Below are 21,146 nucleotides of genomic sequence, written 5' to 3'. Positions count from 1 at the left end.
TTTTCAGCATCCACAATTCTTTGTCAATTATTTGTACAGTTGCTTAGCAGCACAAGTGTGCATCATATGGGTCAATGCTCCAGGAGTTTAAGCACTATTTATTATGGCAGACACCTGGTTGGATGTATTGCTGACAGGGAGAGTTCCAACTCCAGCCACCCCTATCAATTCATTTTTCTTGCACAATTGTTTTCTTTTCTTATGCCCCCGTGATATTGTTTCTATAGCCTGCTCTCTGCAGTGTTCAGATTAGCCTTTAAGTCTTGGAGACTCCAGGGTAGCTTCTAGAAGATTGACAGCCCTGTCAATACCTTTCACCCACCCCTATATCTGTACTTTCCAGTTGGAGTTTTACTTCATGAGCAATCAGCAGTTAATCTCCTGGGCTGTCTGAAGCTGCAGGTCACATGGTGAACGGAGCCGCCCGCTTCCCGATGTTCTGTTAGTTGGAGGTGCCTTGTTGTGATTTGAGTAGCTGATCTGTCTGTGAGGGTAAGTGCAGTGCGCCTGGAGATTGCCCCCCTTGTAGGGATTGTGTTTTTCTTTGTGCCTGCGGGTTGTTGTTGTAATAATACCCGCCGCCGCATGTTCGCTCCGTGGCTGCAGCCTGGTCGCGTGACACTGTTTGCATCTGCCGTTTGGGGGAGGGCGGGGGCGCGCGCCGCTAAGTGAGCGTCGTCCAGTGAGTAGGGGGCAGGCGGGGGCGCGCGCGGCGCCAAGCGAACCAAGAAAGGCGGGGGCGCGCGCGGCGCCCAGGGAATACGGGGGGGGGAAACAGAGGGGCGCGCGCGGCGCCAAGCGAATCAAGAAAGGCGGGGCGCGCGCGGCGCCCGGGGAATACGGGGGAACAGAGGCGCGCGCGGCGCCTGGCGAGCACGGGGGAGGCGGAGGCGCGCGCCGCTCAGTCAGGAGCGTTGTGACCGGGAGCCGGTTGACGCGGCGGCGGGGTTGGGGAGTGATGTTCGCGGCCTCTCGGTGAGCTGCAGCCGTGAGGCGGGGGCGGGGAGGTTTGTAAACTCCTCAAAGAGCTGGGGGTGGATGGGGGGGGGTAAACCTGATTTGTTTCAGGGGCTGGATGATGGAGTTTAATATCTGTCCGCCCAGGATCACAGCTTCATGACTTAGAGCATCGTATCCGAGAGTGAAGGTATAACACTGAGCAATACGGTACAGTAGTGTACATTAAACACACGGTCCGCCAATATACCACACTGACTGTCACCTTAAATCACTGATCAACATACACGTTAACGCCTCTGCTTTCACAGGCATGCGCAGCTCTGTCACGGCTAATTGGCCTGTATTTAGGCGGCCTTTTACTCATAAGAGAATAAAAATAAGGTGTCTGTTTACCCCATGCCGTCAATTAATTGAACTATCCATAGTTCTGTTTAGCGTGGATGAAAATATTTACACGGCTCTGTCGTGTAAGAAACAAATTGCTGGAAAAGCTCAGTAGATCAGGCAGCATCTGTGCAGAGAAAGTCCTGATGGAGGGCTTCTACCTCAAACGTCGCCTCTCCTCCTCTGATGCTGCTAGACTCATGCTTTTTCCAGTTCTACTCTTTGCCCACTCTGTGGGGAGAAATCAGAGTTAACATTTCAGGACCGGTGACCCTTCCTCAGAATGTTTGTTTCTGATTTCCAGCTTCCACATTTCTTTTGTTTTTTACTCTGTGGTGTAAGAGTTTAATGCAGATGGTTGAGCTGATGTTCCATAATTAGGTATTGAGGACTTCACTCCTGAACAGCTTACTGATAAGATACAGTTTGGTGCTCAGTCATATATTGAAGCAGTCAGTTTTTGCTCAGTAGTTGCACTCCCATGTTTGAATTGAAAGGTTGTTTTTTCATGTCCCTTTTAAGACATGAGTACCAAGTTCAAACCTACACTTCAATTCAATTGTGCCAGAGGTCTCCATCTTTCTGTTGAGGCATTTCAACCAGTCCACCTGACTTGGCTAAAACTGGCCATGGCTTACCCTTTTCATAAATCTACAAACCTATTGCAGAGCTATCTGCTCCTGCAGTTAAGGCTCCAGTCTATACCATTCCACCATTGGCAAGAGTAACTGTTCAGTTCTCCGTGATAGGTATTCCTCAGGTGACATAGCTAAAATAGCTCATTGGAGCTTGCTGTGTACAGTATGTTACTCCATTTCCTAAATTACAACATGTTAAAACAGCTTCATAGACTGTGAAGTACTTTGGGATATACTAAGTGGCAAAAGTCATGATATAGGTGAGAATGCTTTCAAAACTAAAAAAAGTAAGATTGACAAGTTACCCAATTTGCCACTTTGGTTGTGGGCTTGGTTTATCACAAGTCTTCTCACTATGATTAATGAGGAAGTAAACTATCCTAAACTATCACTTCTTGAAAGTATCATTGTTGGATTTGTCATCAACTTGCCTCACTGTGAAGTACATTGTTAGATACATTTCTGCAACAAGCAGAGATTATTTATGAAAAATGACTGACAAGTTACTAGAAAACTGCCTGTGAAACTTGGTTGAAATGGCCTTCAGCAAAGGAGTTGGGGAAAGGGAGTTGGGGAAAGTGACTTGGAATCAGATTTGTTCACTCTTTTCCTGCTGTTTGTACAAAAGTTTATTATTAGTATAGTTGCATTAATTCAGTTGCCACTTTTATGAACCACAATACTTGTGTTTCTGTTCATATATTATCACAAGGTTGTCAACCAACCACATTCTTACATTGAAGAAATAGATAGCGAAATGTATCTGATGCTGTGACTTAAATCACCAATTTCAGTAGTTGCTATCGGCATTGTACTGTTACATACGTAATACTTTGTGGTATTTGTTCTTAATTATCTACTTAAATTGTTTGGGTGTAGCAAAGTGTATAGTTTCAGATTTAGCTTTCCAACTCTAAGTATCGTATACTTGTGTAGCATCTAAGATGTCACTTTTTGAGACATCGGTATAATGTTTCATATATCCAAAATTAATAATGCTTTAATATTTTTCTTCTCAATTTTGTAGGTTGAAAGGTCAAGTTCATTTGCCGCCTCTTATGCCTGGTAGGAAGAAACTAATTCCAGCAATTGTACTAGTAGAAGGATGACCACTTCATTTGTCCCTGTCCCCATGCCGGTTGGGACTTCTGGAACAGCTACAAGTAGAAGTCGGAGGAGTTCTTCACTTCAGTCTTTGGACAGTGTATCCACCAGTTCAAATTCTTCAAAAGGTCAAGTTAGTGATGTGCATTCTGGTGGATTTAAAAAGACAGTTACCTCTGAGCACCTAGCTTCCACAAACTCAACAAATAATAGTCCTTTGCTACGAACTAAGCTCAATGGTGCAAACACATCTATTGCATATTCTTCCAAAACTGCGGAATCTGAAAAAGAAACTGAAATAGCAAACTGGGAAGAGAGACCTGCAACACCTACTATGTTGGGATATGAAGTAATGGAAGAAAGGGCAAAATTCACAGTAAGTAGTACTTTTGTCAATGCTTATTAATAAATATTCTTGTTTCTTGCTAGACTCTGTTAATACTGATAACAGACACAGTCGCAAACTCACTCTTGCTCTAGCTACAGCAGTCCAGATAATATGGAACTTTCAAGTCTCCCTTCTCTGACCTCAAATTGATGAAACAATTTGCTCAGTTCATCTGAAGCTTAGCTTTCTACACATAATTAATCTAGTTTTGGGCGTTCACTGTGGCTTCACTGTTTCACTACTGTTCCTTTGCATGCAAACTTGCAAAACCTGCTTGTTTTTGCTCAGACATCTTTCAAAGTAATTGCAATTTCTCTGACTTCCTCTGTTTTTGTAGTTCATCAGACACAGCAGTTCCCTAGGACTCCCCACCTCCTTTGACCTCTCAGATCAAAGAAAAGAACTGAAAGTAGTGCTTACACAGGCGGAACAAATTTTTGTATCACATTCCATTTATTTTCTTGTTTGCGTCATTGGATGAGCTAAGTATGGGAGATTGTAAGCAGCCATTTTTAAAGAAAAGTGTGTTGCCAGTGGATCTGCACCCTCCAGTATTAGTTTTAGAGTAGAAAGTTTTTAAATTGTTTCAGCTAATGGTTGAGAGGAGTTTGGCCTTGTTTGACATTTTAGTGTTTTAAAAGGTTTAATTTACATATATAATGGTGATGTTACATTCAAAAGAAAGATTTTGGGAGATCCAGAGGATTGAAAGGTTCTGTAAAAACATAGTTTAGTTCATATTTTTTTCTATTTGTGATGAATGATTATAACTATAGACCACTTTAAACTATAAAGTTGCCTCTGGCACAATTACTGTAGCAATTGCTTGGCACATTTTTTTTATTAAGGTATGATGAAGGATATTTAAAATAAAAATGTAAATGCAATTTTAAATAGTCCATACAAAAAGATGTGCACTTTCCACACACATGACACCTTAAGAAACCTTATTAACTGTTTTGGAGGTCCTTTCACTTCCATCCCCTTTTGAGTTGTATTCACCACAGTTAAATTCCACAAAGTTGAAAATGTGTTGCTGGTTAAAGCACAGCAGGTCAGGCAGCATCCAAGGAACAGGAAATTTGACGTTTCGGGCATAAGCCCTTCATCAGGAATGAGGAGAGGGTGCAAGGCAGGCTAAGATAAAAGGTAAGGAGGAGGGACTTGGGGGAGGGGCGATGGAGATGTGATAGGTGGAAGGAGGTCAAGGTGAGGGTGATAGGCCGGAGTGGGGTGGGGGCGGAGAGGTTAGGAAGAAGATTGCAGGTTGGGAGGGCGTTGCTGAGTTGAGGGAACCGACTGAGACAAGGTGGGGGGAGGGGAAATGAGGAAACTGGAGAAATCCGAGTTCATCCCTTGTGGTTGGAGGGTTCCCAGGCGGAAGATGAGGCGTTCTTCCTCCAACCGTCGTGTTGTTGTGTTTTGCCGGTGGAGGAGTCCAAGGACCTGCATGTCCTCGGTGGAGTGGGAGGGAGAGTTAAAGTGTTGAGCCACGGGGTGGTTGGGTTGGTTGGTCCAGGCGTCCCTGAGGTGTTCTCTGAAGCGTTCCACAAAGTCCTAGGTACAGTAAACACCGACAAGGTACACAAGTACAAACTCATTCTCTCTAATGAGGACACTCCAAATGTCCTGGAACCTCCCTTCTGTGACCATAAAAAACGTCTCATGTCTCTGGCAATAGTGAAACAGCAACAATTAGTCTTTGTGGAATTCACAATCTCCTGCCCTTCCTGGCTTTAGCTGTGATGTATACCACACATGGTAATACAGAACCATTTCAAATAGACCTACTTCAACACCAGAACCTTTCCATTTATGGAAAATCTTGTTTGTTTCCTCTTTATAGAAAAAAAATTGTGTTCTGGATTCTATGGTGTAAAGACCAACTGTAAAAGTCAATACATCTGCACTTAACTCTTTATTTTCATTGTTCATCTTGATGGCAACTTCAGGTTCCATGGGCATTTCTTCATCCTGACGATGTCATATTTGGAAATCTGTTAAGCACGCTCCCAATCTCCTTCAGTTTTAAAGGAGACAATGTACTCAAAGGGAAATTACATTACATTAAAATATTTTTTAAAAAAAGTACATGGGTCATCACAAGCACAAGTAGATACTTGCGAAGGCAAGAGTTGCAAGTTACAGGGGATGAACGGAAGGCTGGAATTAGACTAAATTTGTGCAGATATCACCAGTGAGCAGTTTCTGTGATGGAATTTAATGTTCTGATTTCTAAAGCTTTTATTGAATGATCCAGTTAAAGTTTATGGTTTTCCTTTCTACTCTAGTATTCAGATTGAATCTTTAAAAATAAATTGGGTTGAGGTTTGCCATCTTGTAAGACTGTAACAAACTACATAGCAATGTCTATGTACAGAAGTGCTGTATCCTGTTATGCAAATCTTTTAGTCTCAGTTACTAATATAAGGTTTAACTTGAATGATTTTTAACAAATCATATTGCCCCATCAGCCACAGCCTTGTAGGATTGTAACACAATTATTAGATATTGTGCATGTTTTCAAATACCAGTGAAAAAGCATATCAAATTACTGTTTTGTGATATGTAGAGGGAAAATCATTTTGTAAATGGTTTAGAGCATGTAGCATAACAATTATTTGAATTGCAGTTAATCAGTTTGTACTTTTATCATCTCGCTAATTGTATGAATTTATGGTTTTAACAATAACCATTTTATAGAATAACAATAACCATTTTATAGAATAACTTGAAAATGTAACAGAAGTCTCAAGATATTAATGGATAAATGAAGAGAAAATTTTTTATAAAATATAAAAGCGGTGTGTTGCAATCATCAGGACAGAATCACAAGAATACCAAATCACACAGTGAACAAAAATTTATAGTGCATGAGAAGTTGCAGATTCATTGAGTGGATTTTGATTGATAGACCTGTTGCCATAGAGAATGCACTAACTGCAAACAGTTAATTTATCACTCTTTTGTGTAATTTCAAGACAAGGAAGTGGACTCTGGCCAAGAAATTGTCATGGGTGAATGAGCGAATGGCTTTCCCCCATGCTTTTATTTATTTGACATGTTATTGTCATGTTATTTTTCGGCTAGCAAAGGATTCCGCATTAGATTATATAGAAAAGAGGCGAAATATTTAGCTAATGTTGCATTGTTTCTTTGAAATGCTGCTTTTAAACTAGATTTTCAGAAACGAGTTTTTAACCTTTATTCAAAAGCAAACAAGTCACCCTTAACAGCAGTGAAAGGTAAAATAATTTTTCCTCCAATTTATACCTAAGCTCCCAAATATAATATGTAACAAGTCCAGAGTATGGTGCTGGAAAAGCACAGCAGGTTGGGCAATATCCGAGGAGCAGGAGAATCGATGCTTCAGACATAAGCCCTTCATCAGGAATGAGGTTTGTGGGCCGGCAGGGTGGTGTGGATGCAAGTTTTGCACTTCTTGCGGTGGCAAGGGAAGATGCCAGGAGTGGGGTGTGGGCTGGTGGGGGGATGTGGATCTGACCAGTGAGTCACAGAGAGATGATAGGCGTGGGGAGGGAAATATATCCTGAGTGGTGAGGTCTGTTTGTCGGTTGTGGAGGATGATGCGATGTATATGGAGGTTAATGGGCTGGAAGGTGAGGATCAGTGGGTTTCTCTCTTTGTTGGGTGGGGTTTCAGGACGGAGATGTGGGAAATGGAAGAGATGAGCTGGGGGATATCATCAACCACGTGGGAGGGGAAATTGTGATCTTTGAAGAAGGAGGCCATCTGGGATTTTCTGTGGTGGAATTGGTCATCCTGGGAACAGATACGGTGGAGGAATTGGTAATAAGGGATGACGTGTTTGCAGGAGGTGGGGTGGGAGGAGCTGTAGTCCACGTAGCTGTGGGAATCGGTTGGTTTCTAGTAGATGTCCGTAGTTAGTCTGTCACCGGAGATGGAGATGTCCAGGAAGGGGAGGGAGGTGTCCAAGATGGTCCAGGTGAATTTGAGGTCGGGGTGAAAGGTGTTAGTAAAGTTGATGAACTGTTCAGCCTCTTTGTGGGAGCATGAGGTAGTGCTGATACAGTCATCGATGTAGCGGAGGGAAAAAGTGGGGGATAAGATGGTGCTGGTGTAGCTGCGGAAGATGGACTGTTCCACGTACCCGAAAAAGAGGCAAGCATAGCTGGGGCCCATTCAGGTGCCCGTGGCTACCCTTTTGGTTTGGAGGAAGTGGGAGGATTGGAAAGAGAAGTTGTTGAGTATGAGGACCAGTTCTGCCAGGCAGATGAGGGTGTCACTGGAAGGGTACTGGTTGGGACGGCGTGAGAGGAAGAAACAGAGGGTTTTGAGGCTGTCATCATGCTGGATAGATGTGTCAAGGGACTGGATGTCCCTGGTGAAGATAAGGTGTAGGTGGCCGGGGAAACAAAAGATTTGGAGGAGGTGAAGGGCTTGGATGGTGTCCTGCATGTAGGTGAGGAGTTCCTGGACTAAGGGAGCAGGGCAGTGTCAAGGTAGGCAGAGATGAATTTGTTGGGGCAAGAGCAGGCTGAGACGATGAGTTGAGGGCAGTCAGGTTTGTGAATCTTCAGTAGGAGGTAGATGGAGCGGTGCGGCCTTCTTGGACTGTGTGGTTGGAGGCTGTAGACAAAAGATCCCCAGAGGTGATGAGGTTGTGGATAGTCTGGGCGATGATGGTTTGGTGATGGAAGGTGAGGTCGTGGTCGAGGGGACAATAGGAGGAGTTGTCTGAGTTGGCGCTTGGTTTCAGTGGTGTCGAGGTCAGAGTGCCAAACTACCACAGCACACATTTCCCCCCCCCCCCCCCCCCCCCCCCTTTGTCTACTGGTTTGATGGTGATGTTGGGGTTGGAACGGAGGGAATGGAATGGCTGTGCATTGCAAGGGCAGGAGGTTGGAGAGGGTGAGGGGCATGGACAGGTTGAGGCTGTATATGTCATGACAGCAGTTAGAAATGAAGAAGTCAAGGGCAGATAACAGACCCAACTCCAGGCACCTTCCTCTGCCTCTGCAAGAAATGCAAAACCTCTATCTTCACCTCAAAGGATCCTTCCACATCCAACAGAAGTTTACCTGTACTTCCACAAATGTCATGTACTGAGTCTGTTGCACCCGATGTGATCTCCTCTACATCAAGGAGACAAGACACAACTTGCAGATTGTTTCAGGGAACATCTCTGGGACGCCCCCACCAATCAACCTCACCGCTCTGTAGTTGAACACTTTAACTTCCCCTCCCACTCCGCCGAGTACATGCAGGTCCTGGGCCTCCTCCATCGCCAAACCCTAACCACCCGACACCTGGAAGAAGAACACCTCATTTTTTTGCCTTAGGACACTGCAACCACACAGGATTAATGTGGATTTCACCAATTTCCCACTTCCCCTCCTCTCACCTTTTCCCAGTCCTAACCTTCCAACTCAGCACCACCCTCTTCACCTGGCCATTGTCCTTCCCATTTATCCACTCCACCTTCCTCTCTGACCTATTACCTTCTCCTCCACCTTCATCTACCTATTGCATTCTCAGCTACCTCCCCCCTCTTTCCCCCCCCCCCCCCCCCCCCCCCCCCCCCCACACCTCACCTAATTTATCTCTCAGCCCCCTTGGCCCACAAGCCTAATTCCTGATGAAGGGCTTATGCCTAAAACGTCGATTTTCCTGCTCCTTGGATGCTGCCTGACCTGCTGTGCTTTTCCAGCACCACGCTGTCTACTCTGATCTCTAGCTTCTGTAGGCCTCTTACCCCTCATATGCAATAAACCTTCTTTGACGTTTTTGAATGTTGGAAAAGTTTTGAAAAGCCTTAGCGATTAGATCTTTCCAGTCTAAGGTGAAGAGAGAGAGAAATCAAGCATAAGTCCTGCTTTTGGTATGGTTGAAATTTGTATGCAATTGTAGTTGTCCTCATTGAATCCAATGGATCTCATTGTTCTGGTTTTAATTCACATTTAGGGAAGCTATTTGGATGAATTACTGTCCATCCTCTAGCAAGAGTTTTCAGCTTTAGGTCAGAGTCCAAAATATTGTTCTAATTCAGAACAAAAATTAACAAACTTACTGTCTGAGGTTTTGTCGATAACTGCAATGAGGCATACAGACCAGAAACTTTTAATGGGTGAGATCGCGTGGGTTAATCTGTTTTCTGAACTATATAAGGCTGCAGTAGACCTTTTTTGTAGTGGCCACATTTGCTGTTTCATATCACTGTTGGATCCATCAATCCCTTCTGGAATTTGATTGCTGAGATCTCTGCTGAGGACAGGAGTGGACTTGCCTCTGTTGTCACACAGTCACGTCACCAGCTGACACTTATTGGCTTAAAAATAAATATGAACCAATTACTGCAGAATGCTGGAACTCTTAGAAACAGATGACTATAAATGTGGATAGGTGAAGATTACTAGTAAATATTTGGAACACAGAACTACGTACAATATTGTGCTTAGTTTCCTGAAAGTTAAAGGAACATGGTGGATCCATTTATTTATAAGGACATTGAGCTGTAAGGCATTAAAATATATCTCTTAACCTCTGCAGACAGCTGCATGAACATGAGTTCTGGTCCATTGGGAGAAGAATCATATTGAAGTAACCTTGAGCGGCAACAAATTGGAATGGTTTCACGTGCTCAATTCTGATTAACTTTCCCTAAATATCCTATTATTTGGAATTGCTCATTTCATTGCTCAACGTTTGTGATGTTCAGGTTAAAAAAGTAATCCGTCACTGCAGAAATAATTTTAAGAATAAGAACGTAAAATTAGGATCCGGAGTGGACTGATCCCAAGTACCAGAGATGTTTCAGATTTCTTTGCAAGTTGTACACCATTTATTTGAAATTTCTATTTTCAGTGGAATTGTGCAATTGACCAAGTTTCCTGATTGCATTTTTTGTTTTCCTATATGCAACCTATATTTTATCCTGGATGTGGATAAAAATGCATAGGGAAGGGAAAAGGTTCTTTTTTTTTGAGTTGTTCAAAATTATGTACAACTTAGAGTAAATGAAATGTTGCTGTCAGTGGCAGAAGCACATGGGTGAATACTGATTTGACCAGAAAAATAAAAGAGAAAATGAGGCATTGTTCTAGTGAAAGGTCATCGCCAGGAGAATATATTTAGTTTTTCTGCACAAATGCTGCCTGACCTGCTCAGTTACTCCAGTATTTCTATTCTCAATTCAGATTTACAACATACACAGTATTTTGCCTTGTAAAATATAAGGAAATATAATTTTAAACTGCACGGTTTGAGATTGTAAATGCATTTTCTGAAAGCGTGATGAAAACAGATACAGTGCTAACTTTCAAGGGGAAGTTGCATAAATTCTTGGAAGGAAAATATTTCAAAGGATTATGAAGCAAAAGTCATCAGAGATATAGAATGATGAGTCAACTGACAATCTACGTTATCAGTTTTCTTTTGATATTTAGACAATATAATGGTCCCATCAATGTTTTTCTTTTATTTATAAGTAGCATATTAGTATTACTTAGTGTAAGCAATGCATCACGTTTAGATGGGAAAGAATGAGGTGTTTTGACTTAGAAATACTGCATGCAAAAATAGTAAAGCAATCTGAGCATGTAACATAACTTTCAAGTAACATTAAAATGATGCTCTAATTTTATCAAACAAAAAAAATGGTATGTGATGGTATTTAATATAATCAAGGTTTTTATTTATTTGGCCATTTTAGAAATGCATTTGAAATGCTTGAGGACAGATTAAAGAACAGCTTCTTCCCAGGTGTTATTTGACTGCTGAATGGACCTCTCTAATTTCAAATCTAATGTTGATCTTGCTTTTGTGCACCTCCTGTGTAGTTGTAGCTTTGTGTGCCTCGCTCATCTAAACACTGATCTGTATATCCTTGTATGTCATGTCTGCCTTTACTGCACGCAAAACAAAACTTATCACTGTACCTTGGTACATGTGATGGCAATAAATCAAATCAAATCTTTCACATGAGCTATTTCTCCATTTTAGTTTTGTTTCTTCCCTGCATTTAAACCTCAGAGATATAACTCTACATTCGTGATCTGCATTGAAATTACATCCCACCTGAGGCAGTGAGTAAATCGTGAAATAGAAAATGTGTTCTTCATTTTAACAAGGCATTCAAGAGTGAAAATGTATTTTCTTTGGAAGTGAAGTTCTATTTCTACTTTCAATTCAAACATTGTTTGTTTTAATTATATGAATAATTAATTGTTAATTTTTAAAAATCTAGTGTGGTTACAATTTTGTTTTAATACTATTATGTTATTTTGTTAATCGTAGGTTTACAAGATACTTGTGAAAAATCACCTTGACGAGAACTGGGTGGTGTTTAGGAGGTATACAGATTTTTCACGACTCAATGACAAGGTTTGTCAATTTCATATTTGTGTAGTGAGAGTAATAGAAAAAATTATTTTGAAGTTGTACTATAAATATACATAATATTCTGATTTCAGATTTAATGTAAACAGAGAAAATACTAATTCTCAATTTTTTTTGCAGAGGTCTTTGCAACCCTTTTCTTAATAAACAATGAATACTTTTAAGGCTTCTTGATTAGCAAGGCTTTGGGGTGATGGGGACAAAAAGTTATTGAAAGTGGCAGGAATGTGTCATAATCATCAGCCATGATCATAGTGAAAGGCAAGGCAAGCTTAAGGGACCAAGTGAATTCCTGCCCTTAACCCATATGTTTGTCTGTATTCGAGTTCAAATCTGTATTTCTCATTTACAAAGGTTTATTCTACTCTAACTGAAAGATAACACATTAAATCTGTGGTGCTATAAGTCCTAAAGTTGCTGCACCAACATAGTTAAGGATTCTAATATTGTTAACTCATTAGGTAAATGCACTGTCTAGTAAATGACTGAGCCATACAGATACCAAGGTACTACATTGATACATCTTACCCAACAGGTTTTTCCTGTGCTGAGTTTGGTGATGTGAGAATTAAGATTTGCATTGAAGCAAGCCACTCCTCAAGATAGGAAAGGAGAAATATACTTCTAATCTATGCTTATAATGAAGCTACATTAACCTTGTTGCATATGGTCAGGTAGAAAGGATTGTTGCCTCACGACGGAAGTTCAGAGGAGGAGGGAAAGAAGAATTGGTACTTTTGACATCCAATCAACTTTCAACAGAATGTATCATTTCGGATTCTTAGTGAAAGTTAGTGGATATCATAAAAAAGGAATACAGTAACTAGAACCATACCGCTCCAAAAGAAGATGGTTGTGGTTTTGAGGACTATTACAGCTCAGGTCATCATTGCTTTTAAAAGGGACTTCTGCATTCTTAACACAAAATCATCTTTGTGCTGAAAATTAATATAAAGTGTGGCTATTTGGTGATTCTATTAAGTTCAGCCTCATTCACAACTTCATACTGTAACAGTTTTGGTTTACTCTTATAATTGGCTTAGCAATTGCTACTTCAAAGCACGTTGGACATCTAAATATTCAGGTCATGAATAATGACTTAATGAAAAAAAATTGCAAGGTGTGTGTGTGTGTGTGTGTGTGTGTGTGTGTATATATAATATATTATATATATATATATATATATATAAGATATAGATATATATAGATAGAGAGAGACCTTGAATTGCTAGCCTTATAATTGTGAGATAGTTTCATGTAAAACTATTTTGACAAGGTTTGTTTTCCATTGAACATAACTTCACACACTTAATACTCTATTGAATGAATTAGCATTTAAAAGCCCCAGAGATGGGGAAACAGTGCAAGGCAAGCCTTTAGCGTGAAGTTGAACCAGAGTTCATAGTGCAGGGTTCGTCTAAGTGCATAGCATCAAAATAGACTGTATATTTATCCCCTGAGCTATGGTAATTGACATGGTCAATATGTGTGGCCTTGCCAGCACTGTCTGTATCATGCAAACAAATGTTTTTAAAAATCAGCTAATATTTTAAAAGGTGCTGTTACATTTTTTTGGTGTTCTGTTTCTATAGAGTATATGAAATAAATTGTTTTCTTGAAAATGGCTCTGTTCTAAGTTTTTTTTATGATTTTGTTTTTATTAAGTGATATGACCTGATTAGGGCTCTAATTTAGCAGTTAATTTAAATTTTTAATAGTTAAAAAATTTAGCATTACATTTCAATCTTTATGTAATTTAAGTATGATAGTATTACAGGTAGTTCTTATATAATACAATGGTTGTGTTGTTGTGCAGCCCCTCATTACAGAAAAATCTTTAGACACGGTGCTTAAAGTGTTGGCAATGTAATTGCGTTATAGCCAACATGTGTTTTAAAAGTTCACACTTTAGAAACAGTGTCCTCAAATCATCAATCGCTTTAGAGTAAATTTGTGTTAATGAAACACGCGTTCTAGAAGAATGATCTGTATTCCAAGGTTTCATTACTTTAAGTCAAAATCTACAATTTGACCATATCAATGTGATGGAAATTATTTGCAATTAGTTTCACTCATTAAAATAAAATTATCCCTTCTCAAGAGATTTATCTGTTTATAAGTAGACAATCTAATGCTATAAATCAGTATTTCATCTTGTGTACAGGAAAAATACAGGGTTTATACTTCAGGTACATTGCAAGGTGTCCAGATTTTAATATTCTCAAGTTGTCTTTATTTTTAGACATGCAATTTTTGCATGGATAAATAATATTTTAGACTCACTGAAGATCTAATATGACTAAGAAATTTGGTCAGGCCATTCTAAGAACATGTAGCCAGCGAGAAATTTCTTTTAATCAGAATAAACAAAAAAAACTTTTCAATTTTCTTCCAGCTGAAGGAGATGTTTCCTGGTTTTCGTCTTGCACTTCCACCCAAACGTTGGTTCAAGGATAATTATGATCCTAACTTTCTAGAAGACCGACAACTAGGACTGCAAGCGTTTTTGCAAAATCTTGTAGCACACAAAGATATTGCTAACAGGTAATGTAATCTTTCTATACATCATGCCTAACGTGCGTAGCTTTTCTGACATTGCAGCTGTGATTACACCGTAAAAGCAGTGATATTAAAGAGCTGAGCAACCAGAGTTTGTAAAAAGGCACCAAGGAATTGCAAATCTATTTTTATAGCAACTATCTGTTTCATTGTCTGACTACACAGCTTTATTAAAGCAAATGCTCCCATTCTTCATAGAGCTGTGATTGGGCAAAAGGAGTACTTCAGCTTGTTAGTGGTTCAACTTAATATTCTTTAGTTGTTTGATCATCTAGAACTTGAAAAAAAGACATTTTTGTTTAAGTTTTTGATTTTGCACTCACAAGGACAATTTGCAAGAATATCGATTGAATGAGAATACCAACATTTACACTGTATGAGAGGAAAGTACTAATTGGTTAGCAAGTAGACTAAGAGGCATCACCATGGAAAATGTACCAATTAGTTATTGATAGTTAACAGCTGAGTTTTGTTTAAATTTGAAACATGTAAATTGGCTTGATTTGGACAAGGCATTGCTCTGATAAATGAACCAATAAATAGTTTAAGTGAATGGCCTATTTTGTTGAGTTGAAATAGATGCTGTGTGTGTATATGCTCTTCCTGTCTGCAAACAGCTTTCAGTACATGCAGGTGCACCACTTTGTAAGCTTGACTGAGCCTGTCAGGTTAATTCTTTGCATACTCAAAACATTTGTTGCATTGTCCTTATTGCAGATTCATATCCACTTTCTAAAACCTAATCTGTTGTTTTGCCATTTTTACATTTAATATTAAATAGTTGCAAAAAAAATCATGAAAGACGTGACAGTTGAAAGCAGTAAAACAAAAGAGCAGAGAGAGACCCAGCTTTAGTAGGTAGTCCTACAATATTTAACTAATCCATCTTTTCAAAGCTATAGCCCAGAGACACTTAGAAATGCAAACACACGAAGAAGTGCATGTGACAGGCAAGGAAAGACCAGCTTGCACCATACTACATTAGCTGGACCATCATGGCTAAACTCTTCTTGTTCCTGCAGCTGTATTATTAGAGCATTCAAAACAGGAATAGGAGAAAAAAATCCCAAACTATTTCTCTGATTCCTTCAGCTGATCAAACCCAGTAGATAGTAAAGAACAAAAGACACTTACTTGCCTTCTATATAACATAACCTCTGCATGACTTCAAGACAGATTTCAGTAATATCAAGAAATAGTCGGAAGCACCGCATACTATGGACTCTAAAAACATTCCAGCAATGGCACTGAAGATTTACTCTCCAGAGCTTGTTGCTCCCCTAGCCAAGCTGTTTCAGTACACTTACAACACTGGCATCATTCCTGATGAAGGACTCTGGCCCGAAACGTTGAATTTCCTGTTCCTTGGATGCTGCCTAACCTGCTGTGCTTTAACCAGCAACACATTTTCAGCTCTGATCTCCAGCATCTGCAGACCTCACTTTTTACTCTAACACTGGCATCTACGCAACAATATGGAAAGTTTCCCAGTAGTAACTTGAACATAAAAAGCAGGAAAAATCCAACCCAGCCAAATACTGCAGTCAGTCTATTCTCGATCGTCAGTAAACTGATGGAAGGTGTCGTCAATAGTGCAAGCGGCCTGTTCATAGACCCGCAAATTGGGTTCAACCAGGGCCATTTAGCTGCTGACTTCATTACAGCCTTGGTTCAAGCATGGACAAAAGAGCTAAATTCCAGAAGTGATGTGAGAGTGACATCCTTTGACAACAAGGCTACATTCAACCAAGTGTGGTATCAAGGAACCCTGGCAAAACTAGAATCTGTGATTATCTGGGAGCAAACTCTCCACTAAGTTAGAGCCTGATCTGGCACAAAGGAAGATGCTCATGGTTGTTGGTCAGTCATCGCAGCTCCAGGACATCTCAGCTGAAGTTCCGCACAGTAGTGTCCTTGGCCCAGCTATCTTCAGCAGCTTCATCAGTGAGGTCAGAAGTTGGGATATTAGCCAATGTTTAGCACAATTTGTGACTCCTCAGATAATGAAACAGTGCATGTTCAAATGTATCAAGGTCTGGACAATATCCTGGCTTAGGCTCATAATGGCAAGTAGCATTCAAGCCACAGTCCCGTGATATTCAATGGGTGATACCATCACTGAGTTCCCCCACGCTCATCATCGTGGCGGTTAGCATTCACCAAAAACTCAACTGGATGTGCCACATAAACAAAGTGGCTACAAGACCAGGTCAGTGACTAGGAATACTTCAGCAAATAACTCCCCTCCTTACTCTCCCAAATCCATTATCTCGAAGATACAAGTGAGCAGTCTGATGGAATACTCCCCACTTGCCTGAATGGGTGAAGCTCAACACTCAAGAAGCTTGACACCATGCAGGACAAAGCAGCCCTGCTTAATTGACACAAGCTTCCATTCCTTCCATCACCGTACCTTAACAGCAGCAGTGTGTACTATCTGCACACTGCAGGAATTCACCAAAGATCCTCATAAGAGCACCTTCCACATCTATGACCACTTCCATCAAAAAGGACAAGGAGAGCAAATACATGGGAGCACCACCATCTGCACATTCCCCTCCGAGCCATTCAACATCCTGACTTAAAAGTAAAATGCTGTTCCTTCAGTCTTACTGGGTCAAAATCCTGGAATTCCCTCCTTTAATGGTGTTATGGGTCATCCCCCAACAGGTGGACAGCAGCGTTTCAAGAATACAGCTCACCATCACCTTCTCGAGGGTAACTAGGGACAGGCAATAAATGCTGTCCAGCCAGTGAGGCCCACATCCTACAAATGAATTTTTTAAAAAAAAAATCTAAGCCAGAAAAACATTCTCAGAGCTTAATTTCTAGCAGAAATATTGTGTAATATCTAGTCTATTTATGTTCCTACATAGATGAAACTCGTGTCTTTTTTTCCACCCAATCTGTTAAACTGGAATAATCAAACATGGTAGCTTTTTGATTTTGTTGGTATTTCCACTCCTACCCCACACTTCTAATGTTAAAATAAGCTGCTTGAACAATAACACTGCATGAATTCAGGTGTAAATTTAAGGCTAATTTAGCACTACATTTATTTACAGAATAAATTTTCAACAGTGGTACATTTTGTTTCTAATTCCAGTATGATTGTGTTCATTTTTGGACCTCTTTTTAAAATAAAAGGTCCTTAACTGAGTAGTTAGATTAAATTCTTCCACTTCGTCTCTAATAGTTTCAAGCCCCATTTCAATTAAAGAACTAAATTGGTTTCCTTTCGGGCCTTTCTTTTATAACTGTGTAGCAAGAATGTTCTGCAGACTCATCTGGGTTTTTGAAGGAAGCACTGTTCACTTTAAGTCAGGATACTAACTAAGATGAATTAGTTAGCCACTTGTAAGCAGCAGTGATTAAAGACAAGAATTAGTTCTACTTTTCATATTGGAGCCAAGAATAAACATACAGGCATGTTCTAAGTTTAGTATCAGTGCTGCTTGCATCCCAAAGTATTTAATTCACGTTTTAATTTTAATTCAGTTTTGAGAAGAGCCGGATAATCTATGGATAGGGCACCAACTACACCATGCTGCTCCCATCCATGAGGGTAAGGGAGAGGGTAGAATTTACATACCCGCAGTAATAGAGGCAGGAAATGTGAAATGCTAGTCGACACAGGAGTGGCTGTATCCATCACAAACTTACCTTTACCCCGCAAAATAAAATGATTTACTTAACTGGGGTAGGAGGGAATAAAACAGCAAAACTACCTTTGTAGAAATAAACTATAATATCCCCATTAAACTCTATGTATGCCAAAATAACGAGGGCACCATAATGGGCAATGATCTCATGAGAGAATATAATGTTCTATTCAATTGTGCAAAAGGGAAATTGATTTGGCCCAGACAGGACGGTTGGGAAACTGAGATTTGAAAACTTACGAGTCACCTTTAATAGTTTCAAGTGGCTACAGTCAGAATTCAGAGCCATCTGCACCTCCATCCCCGGAGCCTGGGCAGAAACAAAGTTAGATACAGGTCTAGTTAACATAGGCCCGTTAAGTGTTCCCGGACCGGAGCATAAGCCCCACCAGCAATACCCAATAAAACCCAAAGCAGAAAAAGCAATTGTGGAGACAGTGAAAGGACGAGGGAAACAGGGAGTCCTGAAAGAAACCACAAGTACAACTAATTCCCCAACATGGCCACTAATAAAGCCTGATTGGAGCTACAGGCTCACCATTTATTATACAGAACTAAATAAGAAAGGAACTGAGAAATAAGAAAGGGATGATCACCTTATTGGGATTGTATCATAAACCCTCTAATAGTCAGCGGGAAATTGAGAAACAAATTTGTAAGGAGATCTCAGTCATCTGTAAGAATAATAGGATGGCTATGGTAGGGAATTTTAACTTTCTAAACATAGACTGGGACTGCCATAGTGTTAAGAGTTTAGATGGAGGGGAATTTGTTAAGTGTGTACAAGACAATTTTCTGATTCAGTATGTGGATGTACCTACTAGAGAAGGTGCAAAACGTGACCTACTCTTGTGAATAAGACAGAACAGATGACTGAGGTATCAGTGGGGAGCACTTTGGGGCCAGTGACCATAATTCTATAAGTTTTAAAATAGTGATTGGAAAAGATAGACCAGGTCTAAAAGATGAAGTTCCAAATTGGAAGAAATCTAATTTTGATGAATTAGGCAAGGACTTTCAAAAGCTGATTGGAGGCAGATGTTCGCAGGTAAAGGGACGGCTGGAAAATGGGAAGCCTTCAGATATGAGATAACAAGAGTCCAGAGACAGTATATTCCTGTCAGGGTGAAAGGAAAGGCTGCTGGGTGTAGGTAATGCTGGATGACAAGAGAAATTGAGGGTTTGGTTAAGAAAAAGAATGAAGCATATGCCAGGTATAGACAGCAGAGATTGAGTGAATCCTTAGAGGAGTATAAAGGCAGTAGGAGTATACTTAAGGAAATCGGGAGGGCAAAAAGGGAACATGAGATAGCTTTGGCAAATAGGATTAAGGAGAATCCAAAGGGTTTTTACAAATACTCTAAGGACAAAAGGGTAACTAGGGAGAGAATAGGGTCCCTCAAAGATCAGCAAGGCAGCCTTTGTGTGGAGCCACAGGAGATGGGGGAAGATACTAAACAAGTATTTTGCATCAGTGATTACTGTGGAGAAGAACATGGAAGATATAGAATGTAGGGAAGTAGGTGGTGACGTCTTGCAAAATGAGCATATTACAGAGGAGAAAGTGCTGGATGTCTTGAAACACATAAAGGTGGATAAATCCCCAGGACCTGATCAGGTGTACCTGAGAACTCTGTGGGTAGCTAGGGAAGAGATTGCTGGGCCACGTGCTGAGATATTTGTAAATCGATGGTCTCAGTGAGGTGCTGGAAGACTGGAGGTTGGCTAACCTGGTGCCACTATTAAAGAAGGGAGGTAAGGACAAAGGATTTTCCCTGGGGTGGGAAAGTCCAGAACTAGAGGTTTCGGGTGAGAGGGGAAAAATATAAAAGATACCTAAGGGGCAACTTTTTCACGCAGAGGGTGATATGTGTATGGAATGAGCTATCAGAGGAAGTGGTGGATGTTTGTGTAATTGCAACAACGAAAAGGCATCTGGATGGGTATTTGAATAGGAATGGTTTGGAGGGATATGGGCTAGGTGCTGGCGGTTGGGATATCTGGTCGGCATGGATGAGTTGAACCGAAGGGTCTGTTTCCGTGCTGTACATCTCCATGACTCTATAACTCTAATTCAGTTGCTTTTGTTGAGCTCCAGCATTTTTATTTGTTTTAACAAAATTGAGACCTTTTCTGAGTTTAGAGTAAAAGGGAATTAAATCTTTGCACATGTTCAGTACACAGTAGAGGGAGCTATGTTATAGAGACTCTTGATCATATGCAATTGGAGACTGGGTCAGTAGAAATCCAAGTAAAGTGGCCTCTCTAGCAACCCTGTTTAGAGGGCAATGTTCAATAAAGCCTGTTGCTGTTCACTTAAGACTGTAGATCTCACATTAGTATGTAGTGTCAACGGAAACCAGACCCATGGAACTAATGGGAGGTAGGATGAGCCTGAAGTGAAGACTAATGACAATAAACCACAAGACCAAGCCAGTAGTTTAAACAGAGGCGTGGGGAAAATAGTTAAAGTGAAGCTTAGCAGAGATGGGGGTTGGCAATTGACAGATTTCAAGGCACACTAGGCCAGCAGAATAGGAAAGCTTGCACAGAAACTGAAAGTACAGGAGAAGTCCCATGCAGAGTACCTGATTAGTACCTGATATGTGGTACTCCATCTTCCGCAACTACACTGGCACCACCCCTCACCTTTTCCTCCGCTACATCGATGACCGTATCGACGCTGCCTCGTGCTCCCTCGAGGAGGTTGAACAGTTCATCCACTTTACCAACACCTTACACCCCGACCTCAAATTCACCTGGACCGTCTCAGACTCCTCCCTCCCCTTCCTAGACCTTTCCATTTCTATCTCGGGCGACCGAATCAACACGGACATTTACTATAAACCGACTGACTCCCACAGCTACCTAGACTACACCTCCTCCCACCCTGCCCCCTGTAAAAACGCCATCCCATATTCCCAATTCCTTTGTCTCCGCTGCATCTGGTCCCAGGAGGACCAGTTCCAATACCGTACAACCCAGATGATCTCCTTCTTCAAAGACCGCAATTTCCCCCCCAGACGTGATAGACGATGTCCTCCACCGCATCTCCTCCACTTCCCGCTCCTC

The 21,146-nt window shown here is 40.9% G+C and overlaps 1 protein-coding gene across 4 annotated transcripts in view; it reads left to right on the top strand.

The window, feature by feature from the left end:
* The first annotated feature begins 389 nt into the window (after positions 1-389).
* Positions 390-21,146, top strand: part of snx16 (sorting nexin 16) — a 46,035-nt gene continuing 25,278 nt past the window's right edge. Inside the window, exons 1-5 of one of the 4 annotated variants that reach the window (XM_060824392.1) lie at positions 666-682; positions 1,105-1,147; positions 3,010-3,462; positions 11,752-11,838; positions 14,249-14,397. In XM_060824392.1, coding sequence (XP_060680375.1) covers positions 3,088-3,462; positions 11,752-11,838; positions 14,249-14,397 — 611 coding nt within the window. In that variant the 5' untranslated portion in view covers positions 666-682; positions 1,105-1,147; positions 3,010-3,087. Of the gene's footprint in view, positions 493-665; positions 683-803; positions 976-1,067; positions 1,148-3,009; positions 3,463-11,751; positions 11,839-14,248; positions 14,398-21,146 lie in introns of those variants that run through there. The other 3 variants (XM_060824391.1, XM_060824393.1, XM_060824390.1) reach the window with 3 other exon arrangements.

This window comes from Hemiscyllium ocellatum, chromosome 4, assembly GCF_020745735.1.
Source record: "Hemiscyllium ocellatum isolate sHemOce1 chromosome 4, sHemOce1.pat.X.cur, whole genome shotgun sequence".
NCBI classification, from domain to species: Eukaryota; Metazoa; Chordata; class Chondrichthyes; order Orectolobiformes; family Hemiscylliidae; genus Hemiscyllium; species Hemiscyllium ocellatum.
The sequence above is the reverse complement of the archived record's forward strand: the minus strand, read 5'-3'. Positions and strand labels throughout refer to the sequence as shown.